This window comes from Myotis daubentonii, chromosome 2 (genome assembly GCF_963259705.1).
Source record: "Myotis daubentonii chromosome 2, mMyoDau2.1, whole genome shotgun sequence".
In the NCBI taxonomy this organism is placed as follows: domain Eukaryota; kingdom Metazoa; phylum Chordata; class Mammalia; order Chiroptera; family Vespertilionidae; genus Myotis; species Myotis daubentonii.
Window position 1 is genome coordinate 103974462 of NC_081841.1, and position 12591 is coordinate 103987052.

Consider the following 12591-nt stretch of genomic DNA (forward strand, 5'->3'; position numbering starts at 1 on the left):
CCTGAGCCCCTCACATGGGTTTCTAAGAAAGGGTTAGAGGTACCAGATAAGTGCATATCATATATAGTTACACAGCCATGTAGCTATAGATACTTGTGTGTGTGTGTGTGGGGGGGGGGTGGGAAGGGGTGGCTTGTGTGTGCATTTATGTAAAATCTCTGGACTGAGGCTGCTGTTGACTTTTATGGAGCCCCCTGCCCAGGATATTTAAATGACAGACTCTATGTGGTGTCTGAAGGGAACTTTTTTCACAGCTGGTCCGGAAAATTGCTTTTCAGGACTACTCACTGGGAGGTCGAGTTCCAAAGCAGGATTGGTTGGCAACTGCAAATGGCAATGGGGTCCATCCATTTTTCATGAAGATATAATTAGACCACTGTCTGCCTCCCACAGGTTCAGCCTTTGGAAATGAAGAGCAGCCTGCCCTGAAAGCAGCCCTGCCTCCCAAAGACGCACCCAAGGGAGCTGGCCGCGTGGCCCCTCTGGCGACCTCCAGTGTCACTACCCCCCGCAGGAGTTTGCTTCCAGCACCAAAATCCACAGCCACGCCTGCTGGTAAGACTCTTTGCATTAAATGTCTTTGGAAAGTCTCTGTGCACATCAGTTATTTAGATGGGATGATAGATGAGTTTTAAATGGCACTTAAAGTTAATAACAATTATTATAATCCTATATAATAAAAACTTAATATGCAAATTAACTGAATGGTGGAACAATTGGTGGAACGGTCAGTTGCTATGATGCACACAAGACAAATGCAGGAGCTTCCCCCAGTCAGGGGGGCCCCCCAATCGCCCTGCATCACCCCACAGAGGGAGGTGACCGGCGGTGGCAGTTGGGGGGGGGGGCTGGCCAGCGGGCGGCACCAGGCCGGCCAAGGCGGGTGCCAGCAGGGGCCCCCTTGATCGCCCAACCAGTCACCCCACAGATTGGCCCTGATTGCCAGCCAGTCCTAGGGACCCTATCTGTGCACGAATGTCATGCACCGGGCTTCTAGTACCAATTATAATACCATTGTTTTAAAGGCACACTCATTTTTCATGTTAAAATTATCACAACTGCCTCTCACTCTTTTGATTGTAAAATAAACAAGAAGCAAGCTATTTTAGGCCAGATTGGCATTTGTCTCAGGGAAGCAGGAGCTGAGAAAATCACTGGAAGGACCGTGAGAGCAAGCTCCGGACTGTGCCTCCAGGAGAGAGTCCCAGAACCCCAAGGGCACCAGTTCCTCTCCGGAAACCCAGGATACTGTTGACCCTGCTGGCTCCAGGCTCATGTCCCAAAGCTGGGATCCTGGGATCAACAGCTACCTCAGAAGGGCTGACCTGGAGCCATGCTTTGCCTGCTGGATCCAGACCATGCCTTGCCCCTCCACACCTATGAAGCTAGTGACCGGACACAGGAAACTCACCTGAGGCAAACACAGGACAAGCAAAGATGTTTGTCAGTGAAAACTGCTGGAGCAAACCAAGTGTGGTCCCTGCCCCTCTGGATCCTATCATATCTCACGCACAGGTATCTGTGCACCTGCAGGGATGTCCAAGGGTGTAGTTAGCCGTCCACCTTCCACACATAGGAAGGCACACTAACAGGGAGGGAGAATGGATGTTGGGTCCTAAATCACTGTAGAGCAAGATCTGTGAAGGCGAGACAGTAATTTGTTTTGTTCCCCTGCCTTAGATAAGGAGACCACTGTGGAAAAATCCAGAGGAAGTGGAATTGAATTATCAGGTGTGAACTGGGAAAACAAAGCAGGAAGCTCATTTTAAAGATTTTAGAACTTTTTTTTTTAATCTAACTCCAGCACCTGAGGCTTCCTTGTATTTCAAAATTATTGTTGTTAATAGAAATTTTATTAGTGAATTTTAGCATTTCATCTATGCCAGTGGTTTGAATTTCTAATTTAAATGAAATCTAGTTTCTAAAAGGAACTCAGCTTCCACACTGCCTCATTTGTTCATCATCAAACTAATTAAAAAAGTTGAAGGTAGGCATGCAGGATACAGTTAAATCCCAAATAATTGAATTTCTGGGAACTGTGAAGTGTTTGGGTTATTTTAATTACGTGGGTTGTGCCAACCGAACTGTGGTGCTTTGCTTCTTTCCCTTGGTGACTGCAGCCTAGTGATGGCAACTCTTGTACCTTTCGGTCATCTGCTCCTTGCTGTCATCCTGGATTGTAGATGCCACATACGCCCACAATAGGACATACCCTGGGTGTCCTGGGGCTGCCTCCTTAAACTCGATTACTGGTGATCGAGATTTTTTGTGAGAGACTTTTTTTCTGATTCATTTATTCAGCAAACATCTTAGTGCTCGCTTTAAGCCACAGGTGACTTGGATTTGAGGATAATTAGAATTGCCCTTACCCTGGAGGTAAGAATGAGGTGCACAGATTTGTAAATGAATAATTAGAGTAGGAGCAAGTATTTGTAATCTTACCCACTAGAGTCCAGTTCATTCTAGAAGACAAAGAATTTATAGTAAGATGGACTGAGAAACAAGTGAACTGAGAAAGCTTAAACTAAAAATAAGTATGTTCTATTATTTATTTAATCCCTGTTTGTTTTTATTTATTTAATTATTTTCTAATTTATTTTGTATTTAATGACTTTCTAATTTCAGAAAAGATCCAAGATAGCATTCAGTAAAGGGACCATAAAAACATAGGTACAGGGATAAAAATCCAAGTAACACAAAAGAGAAAATCCTAGGCTTGGAGCTTCCTGACCACAAGGGCAAACTAAGAAACACAATCAGGGGAAGAAGAGAGTGTCACTTCATCCAAAGAGAAATTTATATTCTAGCACAAATTGTTAAGATTTTAAATCTTTGACTTAAATAATTGTGGTGAACAACATAATAGACAAAAACTTTAATTGTATGTTTTCAAAACATACTTTCTGATAATGAAATAATTAGAAATTAGTTTAAAATGTTGGAATAGGAAATGCCTTTCTCAACATGACATGAAACCTCGAAACATTTTTTAAAATGATAGATTCAACTACACAAAAATTTAAAATTTTTATGAAAGACATAAAAAGACAATAAAAGACATCATGGAGGTAAGAAGGATGATAAACAGATAGAAAATGCTGCAATGAAGTGTTAATATGCATGCAATTGAAAGAATACCTGAATATCAATAGGAAAAAAATACAACTTAATTTGAAAAATGGGTAAAAGAAATTCATGAGTAATTCACACAGGGGAAGTGCAGAGTGGTCAATGGCCATAAACATCTGGGGATTCTCTGGGTACCATTCAATATGCTTAGGGATTTGTGTACTCTACCTTGTTTAGTTCTGGATGAAACGGGGTTTAGGGGAATTAAGGAAACCCCTTACCCAGGGTCATATAGCTTCTATGGAGCAGAGCAGGCATTCATCCGCGTCATCTGACTTAAAGCAATCATTCAGAGTCATGTCCCCATGTACCTAACCATGGCTGACACTGCTGCTTAGATGCCCTTACTCAGAGGGAGGCCAATTAGTAACAGTCTATTGAAATAACTACCATTGGAAATACTTCTTAGACATTGAGTTCTTCTTTCTAGGACAATGCTAGTGACCTCACATATGGCTTCCCAGTTCACATATAATAATTCTGTAGTCTGTCCATGTCCCTCCTTCCCTGAGTTTTCAGACACAGGTTGAGAGCTGTGTTTAAACATGTTTGGAGGTGTAAAATATGACCCACTCCTATAATATTGTCTTCCTGTAAATTAATGATTATTGCCCCATTGACACCAATATGATGGCAATGGAAAGTATTGTGGGTTTAGTGCTAATAGTAATATATATATATATATATATATATATATATATATATATATATATATATATATATTAAACATCCTCTGCATGGCTATGTAAATGGAAGGTTCCTAAGAATTTTAGAAACTTAGCCTTTGTCTTTCACTGTTTTTCCCTTTGTCCCCTCTCCCCGACCTGCAATTTTCATGAAGAGCTCTCCTGTTGTTCACATGTCAAGCACAAACTCTCTTGGGCATTGATCCGTATTTTACATGAATAGTTCGCTTTACCTCAAACTGGTTTGTAGTTGTTGTAACAAATAGGAAAATATTTTCAGATGAAAATAGTGATCTGAAGATAAATTACTTCTTGGTCAACAGGCCCTCTGATTCTGTCATGTTGACATGATGAATTATAGAAAATAGAACTCCTTTATCCAGCCTAAGGTATAGAAAGATTTCCTGTGGTTATATAGAAAATGAACAGCTGGTGTCTTACTGTTTGGGTTCCTCTCTATTTAGGCGGGGGGAACCCCTGGGACTATTGAGGCTGCTATGCTACAGACTACAGAAACCACTGTATCAGAAAAATTAATTTTACTACTTTAAAAGCAAGTTTTTATTTCTGCATTCAATTCCACAAATTTTGGCATTTGGGGGCATATTATAATTTAAAAATACAAGCAGTTCATCCACATCATCAACATGTGTTTATTGAGCACTTTCATGTGCATGTGGGCCAGAAAGAGCTGCTCTAACATTTCAAAGAGAAATGGAGAGGGAGAAAGAGATAGAAATGTGAATGATGAGAGAGAATCATCAATGGGCTGCCTCCTGCATGCCCCACACTGGGGATCGAGCCTGCAACTGGGGCATGTGTCCTGAATGGGAATTGAACCAATGACCTCTTGGTGCATGGATGACGCTCAGTCCACTGAGCCAGCAGCTGGGCTCTGGGCACATCTTAAATGAAGAAATTGAGGAAGAGCTTTCAGACCTTAAACATTCTGCTTTGATGACCACTGGAATGTCAGGTCTAGATGATTTGGGGGTGGTTCTTACCCTTGCATATAATACAAGCTCCTTTCACATTAATAGCTCTAAGGGCATGTTTTCCTGATAATGAAGGAGTTGTGGCACCTTACAATGTGGGAGCCACATTGATTCAGGGGCGTCCAGAAACCTCCCTGGAGTGGGACTGCAGGAGGCAAGGTCAAAGCAGTCAGGCTGCACCGGGCTCTTTGGGGTTACTATGCACTGTCAACTGTGTTCTCCCTGAGGCTGAGTCTCAAATGCAGTCACAGCTTCAATTATTTGTCACTGTGAAGCCAACAGGGGAAACTGCAATAGGTTGGGATAGAGGAGATAATAGGAGAGTAAATGTGTTAGGAAGAATCTTTGGGGGAGAAAAATTAAAGCTATCATTTTGAGACCCATTCCTTTGCATGAGGTCATAGAGACAGAAAATGTAGTGGGGTTGGTGTATGGTATGTGTGGAGCCATGCATTTCATCATTCAGAGTCATGTCCCTGTTTGCTGTTCTATCTGGCCAGCAGTGGGAAGGTGCCTAGTCCCTCACAACAGGCCAGGAAGCACTGCAAATCATGAGCTGTAACCTCAAAGTCAACTCTCAGTCATCCCAGGCACTGAGGAGTAAAATCTGGATGGGCATCCACTCACTCAACACATGTTTACTGAGCACCTTCTTTAAGTTGAGCACTGTGCTGAATGCCTGGGGAAGCATGAGGGATGGAGCCGATGGTAAAACAGGAGCTTATACTTATATATTCAACTAGAGGCCCGATGCACGAAAATTCGTGCAAGAGTAGGCCTTCCTTCCCCCAGCTTCCGGCACCAGCTTCTCTCCAGCACCCAGGACCCTGGCTGGCTTACCTCAGGCCCTGGCTTTGTCAGGAAGGACATCCAGTCTAATTAGCATATTACCCTTTTATTATAGATTATTTAATTACAGTTATGCTAAGAGCTGTGAAAGGGAAATGAGTGTACAATAAAGGCATGTTGTATAGACCCAGCATAGTGTGCAGGAAACACACAGGCAGAGACCTGAAGAGTCAGTAGAAGTTGCCAGATAGCAATGATGGTGAAGACAGCATTCCATATTGATGAGCAACGTAAGTTCTCTCTTGATAAACAGTACAGGTTCCCAAGACCCTCTCCACTGGCAGTCTTGGACTAGGGATGCTAACAATTAGATGTCTTGTCGATTTGAAAATATACTCCTCTTCCAACCCTTTTATGAACGAACTTACAGGCTGTAAAGTGGTCAAAAGACAGACAGCATGGAAAAAGTTGCAGAATCACAGCTGCTTCGTCAGTTTCCAGTTTTACTGATAAGTCCACCTGAGTTACAATCCTTACACAAAGCTTCTCCCTTAAGCAGTTCATTGACACAGTTTGATATTGTTTTAGGACACTTGAGTTTAAAACTCTAATACCCTCATTCTCTGTTGCCAGTTTTGTGGCCTAGGGTGCTATTTAGCAATTATAATTGAAATGCTGCAGAATGATCCATGTAAGGGGAAAGAAACATTTATCTTTCTCTGCTCTGCCTTTCACATTCTTTTTTGGAAACAACAGCAAGAAGGGGTCAATGGGGGAAAAGGAGAACATATGTAATACTTTCAACAATAAAGATTTTTACAAAAAGAAAAAAACAACAACAGAAAGAATAGCCATGGTTTAGATAATTTGGGAAGCAATCTAAGACATCCACACCCAGAGTATCAGAGAATTCATAAAATGCTGGACTCACCTTGGCCTTTGGCTGTAAGCTACCTACAGGCTGATGTGAAACCTTTCATTCTGTGGTGGCTCCGCAGAAGTAGGGCACATAACCAAACCCTCCCTCACAAATACCAAACCCTTCCTCACGAATCTGTACACACTTTTATGGGAAAGGTCACACCCTGGTATTTTGCCCACTCTATCTGTCAGCCTGGAAGAGCCGTGGGAACTAGTCCAGCAGTCATTAATGCAAGTGGTCCTTGAGAGCTGTGTCTTCCATTGTGACTTCCAACATTTTGGTGTTTAGAACACTGCCTATTGTATGAAATGCATTGTTATACAAATTTTTGCCATGATGTAGCCCAGTCTCTTAACATGATGAGTCTGGAACTTTTAATTACATGTCACTATTGAAAATTTCATTTCTTTCTCGAGTTCTTATATATTCTATTGGCTGTCTTACATTGATGAAATACCAATGTATTTCATCATGGGGGAGAAAGGTGGAAGAAATGCAAACATAACAGAAAGAGATTAATGCCAGTTGTCTATTTTCTAAGATAACTGGAAAAGACAGACACATTTCTTCGTTACTGAAAAGTTTTCATATATTTCATATTTCATCCCTCTGCATGTTTCTATTGAGAACCACTTTGGGCCCCACACTTTGCTAATCAACAATCACCCAACCAGCTTACCTGAGATCAGTCAAACCCTTCCAGCCTACCCCCCAGTGCTCTCAGTGGCCTTTCACCACCTTTTCACTAGGAGATATGTTCAAGTTCAAAGAAACATTGCTTGTAATTGCTAAAACTGGAAGTGGAAATAATTGACACTTCCACACGTGGAAAATAATGGGTACATTGAGATGTGTGCACACAGTGGATCACTGTTGGCAATGAGAGTGAACTAGGACTACATGCTGTCTAAATACAGATGGATATTATGGACACAATTTTTCATAAAAATTGCAAGACAAGAATATACACATGGTATGACTTCACTGATATAAAGTTTACAAAGAGACTTCAGGAATTATTCAAAGATGCCTGTGGAGTAGCAAAACTATGAAGAAAAGCAAGAAATGACCAAATCATAGTGCCAGCAGTTTCCTTGAATGGGAAAGAAGAGGCTTGAGACACAAGCTTCAGGGGGGTTGATACTGTTCTAATTCTTCATTAGCTTGAATGTTCTAATTCTTGACCTGGGTACAATTTCATGAGTATTTGCTTTATAATTATTTGCTAAACTATACAAATAAGTTTGAAGTATTATATTTTACGATAAAAAGTGTTTAAAACTGTATTATAATACTTTATTAAGAAAAATCTAAATATACATAATATGATTTGAAATAATACATTTCAGTGGGTTCATAGTGGCTATCACTGGGTGAGGATATGGTGAAATGAAGAAAAAGCATTTTCTCATTTTTCTACAATGAGTACATGTCCTTTTTATAAATAAGGAAATTACTTATTTAAATATGTATTTCCATTTGATGACTGAGTCTTGAGCTGTCATCTTGGACAGATACCTTACTTTGAACTATAAGTATTTGCAGCCAAAAACAAGTTAAATTCTTGGTTACTTCCTGTTGGTTCATTAATCATCATTTCCCTTAATTGGCAACCTTGATTGCAGTTTCCTATTTATAAAAAAGAAAGCAAGAAAAAACCTATATAATTAGTATAATAAGTATTTAATTGAACAATAGTCTTATTTAGCCATAAATTGGATTTTCAGGGGAATTCAGGTATGTTAGAGGGAAACTGAGTAAAAAATTTGCCTTGGTCTGATGAAGTTCAAGATCATAGAGGGCTAAAGTTTAAGGTAGGCTGGGCTCAGAATGAAAACCCTCCTCCAATCTCATAACCCACCTCCTATTTCTGAATATACTATCCCTTTATATCTGTATCATTACACGTGACCCTCCATTGTTGTGCCTTTTTCTTCTTGGCAATATTTCACATCTGAGCTCAACTATAACCTTTGGTGAAGCCCTACCTGGCTCTGTCTCCGTGTTCCCAGAGGGAGGTCCTTCTCCCAACCTCTGGGCTGCTCCACTATCTTGTCATTGCTTATTTACACATCCCACTAATTGGTGAATTTCTGCAGATAAGGGTTTTGTCTTTTCACCTTGGATTCTCCAATAGCTACTACCATATCAAGGACAAGGGAGCCACCCCATAACTATAAAATGAATGAATGAGGGAATGAATGAATGAATGAATGAATAAAAGGATGCTTAGAAGCTTTCAAAGACTGAATAGTTCAGAAAATAAGAGGGATGACATAGTCTCTGAAGTAAAACTACAGGATACTAACATGATGGCATTCATTTAATACTAAATAGACTATTTGGGGTTCTTTTTTTTTTTTATACAGGGAAAATGTTAGCTCTGAAAAGCATAGTTTTATTGTGCTCTTGAACTAATGTGAGTAAATAATGAGATAAATCATCCAGACCACTTCTTTCATTGTGTCTTACTGAACTGAAACTGCCACAGTGAGTAATACCTCAATATCTATTTGTGTAGTTTGACATATACAAAGTATTTTTCCCACCATGAATTACTTATTTACAATTTCTCAGGACATAGATCATGCAGTGTCTTGATTCCCCTGGAGAACTGAACTATTTCCTTTCTACAAATCCATCATTTTCAGGAGTTCACTAATTTTGTGGCTAACAGTGTGTAACACAGTTTCTCATTACTCACTTAGGACATGCCTATTATGTGGGGAGAGAGGCACTGGAGGAGAAATGAGGAGAAAATAATAAGAGGTTTCCAAATATCAGGAATTCACCTCCTTGCAAGGTTGATTTCATTTTCCAGCACAGGAGAACATTATTAGTTAGTGATAATAACCACCTCATTTATCTACTAACATTGACTGAGTGGGCAATTTTCATGTACAGTATTGTCTAATAGGGAATCTGCACAGATAAAAGGCATTCAGCTGATAGTGTAATAAAGCCTTGGCCACAGCACATAATAGCAGCATCCAGAGACCTCTCGGTTGAGTTCTGAAGGATGAGATGGGGCAGAGTTGACTGGAGAAGAGAAGAAGCAGGAGGCTGCGGCAAAGTTCCACAGGAGCAGTGGCGCTGGTCTGCAGGAACACGCTGCAATGACTATCAAAAAAGAAGTAGGCTAAATTTAAGAGAAATGCAAGGTGCATATTTCACAACACTTTCACATTTCGTTGCATGTAGAGAAGCAGGAAAGAGGAATGAGACGAGGCTGAGGTTAACATTTCTGGCTTGAGCAAAAGACACACTTTACTGAGTCAGGGAAGATAGAACTGAGAAGTTTTGCTAGGCGACAAGCAGTTCAATCATGGGCATATTGAGTGTCATAGGAGATATCCAAAAGGAGACAGGATACATAGGTTGGATATATATTCAAGGAAATTTCCAGAACTATAAGATGAGGGTTTGCAGACTGAAGGAGCTGACCAAGTGCCCAGTATCATAAATGAAAAAAGACCCACACCAAGGCACATTGGCACGACACTTCACAACACTAAGGAAAAAGAAAGCTACCAAGAGCTTCCCAAGAGAGCAAACAGATCACACACCAATGGCTGACATTTAGAATGATATCGAACTTCTCAGCAGCAACCTGGAAGCTAAAAGCAAAGCTAACTGCCTTCACAGATCTGAGGGAAATGACTGCCACATTAGAATTCCAGATTAAACCAAACAGTTGCATCAAGATGTCAGCCATGGAATATGTCTGATAATTTACCTCTCATATACCTTTCTCTGTGAACTAAAAAATAAAAACAAACAAAAAAACCCCCACAACATGCTCCACCAAAATAAGGAAGCAGACCAAGAAAGAGGAAGACATGAGGGGTCCAGAGAAGAGGGACGGACAGAGGAGAGAGGCAACGGAGCCTCTCAGAATGATGACGAACAGGCATTCCAGGGTGGCAGCTCTGCACAGGCCTCGAGATGACCAGTCCAGAGGAGAATCGAGGGCTCCAGGAAACCAAAACAAAACCTTTTGCATAATTGTGTTTTTTGGGTGATATTGGTTAATAAAATTTTATAGATTTCAGGTATACAATTCTATAATACATCATCTCTATATTGTATTGTGGGTTCACAATTTTTTGAGGTAACTCCATACTGTTTTCCACAGTGACTGCACCAGTCTGCGTTCCCACCAACAAGGGTTCCCTTTTCTTCACATCCTCACCAACACTTGTTGTTTGTTGATTTATTGGTGATAGCCATTCTGACAGGTGTGAGGTGATATCTCATTGTTTTAATTTGCATATCTCTGATGATTAGTGACACTGAGTATCTTTTCATATGTCTGTTGGGCAATCTGTATTGTCTTCTTTTGAAAAGTATCTGTTCCAATCCTTTACCCATTTCTTAATTGGATTGTTTGATTTTTAGTGTTGGTTGTGTAAGTGTCTTATAAATTTTGGATGTTAAGCCCTTTTTAGATATATTGGTGAATATGTTCTCCCATTAGTAAGTTGTCTTTTCATTTTGTTGATTGTTTCCTTTGCTGTTCAAAATCTTTTTAGTTTGATGTACTTTCGTTTATTTTTCCTTTTGTTTTCCTTTGCCTGAAGAGATGTCAGAAAAAAATATTGCTACAAAAAATGATCAAGATTTTAATGTCTTTGCTTTCTTCTAGGATTTTTATGTTTCAAGTCTAACATTTAAGTCTTTAATCCATTTAGTTTATTCTTGTTCATCAATAGAGGAGTGGATAAAAAAACACTGTGGTACATTTACATAATGGAATACTACTCGGCTGCAAAACAAAAATACTTACCTTTTGCGATAGCACGGATGGACCTGGAGAGCATTATGCTAAGTGAAATAAACCAATCAGAGAAAAACAAGTACCATATTATGTGGAATCTAATGAACAAAGTGAACTAATGAAGTGGAGACAGACTCATGGATACTGAGAATACACTGAAGTGGAGACAGACTCATGGATACTGAGAATACACTGATAGCTGTCAGAGAGGAGAGGGTTGGGGGCTGGGTGAGAAGGGTGAAGAGATTAAGCAAAGAAGAAAAAAAGAGAAAGTCTCATGAACACAGACAATGGTATGGTGATTGCCAGAAGGAAGGGGAAGATGGGGAGAAGAAGAAGAGGATAAAGAGGGATAAATGTTGATGGAAGGAGACTTGACTTGGGGTGGTGAACCCACAATACAATATAGAGATGATGTATTATAGAATTGTATACCTGAAATCTATATAATTTTATTAACCAATATCACCCAAAAACCTCAATTTTTTAAAAAAGAAATAATAGGGACAATCATGTGATCTGGTTAATGAATAAGAAAAGTAATTCTGGCAGTGGTAAGGGGGGTGGGCTAGGTAAATATGAGGAAGATAAGACACAAGACAGAGAAATCACCCAGGAGATGTTTATAGTTGTCCCAGCAAGAAATGACAGGGACTGCACTAAGGTAAAAAGTGAGAATGGATAAAGGGCCAAATTCAGGAGCCATGTACAAGGCAGAATCAGGAGGACTTAGTGACATGGGAGGATAAGGAAGAGGACTCACTGGCTTCTGGTTTCAGTGACCAGGGGAACAATCGACTAGGAAAGAAGATACCAGAAGGGGAGTGGATTTGAGAGGAAGTAATTAGTCCCATGTGGGGCATGCTGACTTGGTCATTTAGTGGTAAGTGGTAATGCTTAGTTGGCAGCTACGAAAAGGTGTGGGCCTCAGGAGAGATGTCTGGGCCTGTCTGGGTTGGAAATATCAGATCTTATAGTGGTCAGTGCATCCAGCTCAGTGGTGCAAGCATGCTGAGTAGACAAGCTCATCCAGAAGGGTGGATGGGAGAAGACTGAAGCAGAATCCTGGGATGGCATCACTCAGGTTTAGGTAAGGAAGAGCAGGAGTCAGCGAGACTGAGGGAGAGTGGCCAGAGGGCAGCAAGAAAACCCTGAGACCAAGCTTGTGCTGGCACCTCTGTCAACTCTGAGATCTTAGAGTTCAATGGAAGCTGATGGTATACTTTAAAACATTTGGACTAAGTCTAGGTTGCAAGAAAACTGCAAAAAGAATAGCTGATTGCTATAATTTTC

The 12591-nt window shown here is 40.4% G+C and overlaps 1 protein-coding gene across 2 annotated transcripts in view; it reads left to right on the top strand.

Annotated features, from left to right (window-relative positions):
• The window catches only part of MTUS2 (microtubule associated scaffold protein 2), a 421538-nt gene that overhangs the window by 273184 nt on the left and 135763 nt on the right, over positions 1-12591 (top strand). For both annotated transcript variants that reach the window (XM_059684080.1, XM_059684081.1), the window contains exon 5: positions 394-555. In XM_059684080.1, coding sequence (XP_059540063.1) covers positions 394-555 — 162 coding nt within the window. The remainder of the gene's footprint in view (positions 1-393; positions 556-12591) is intronic.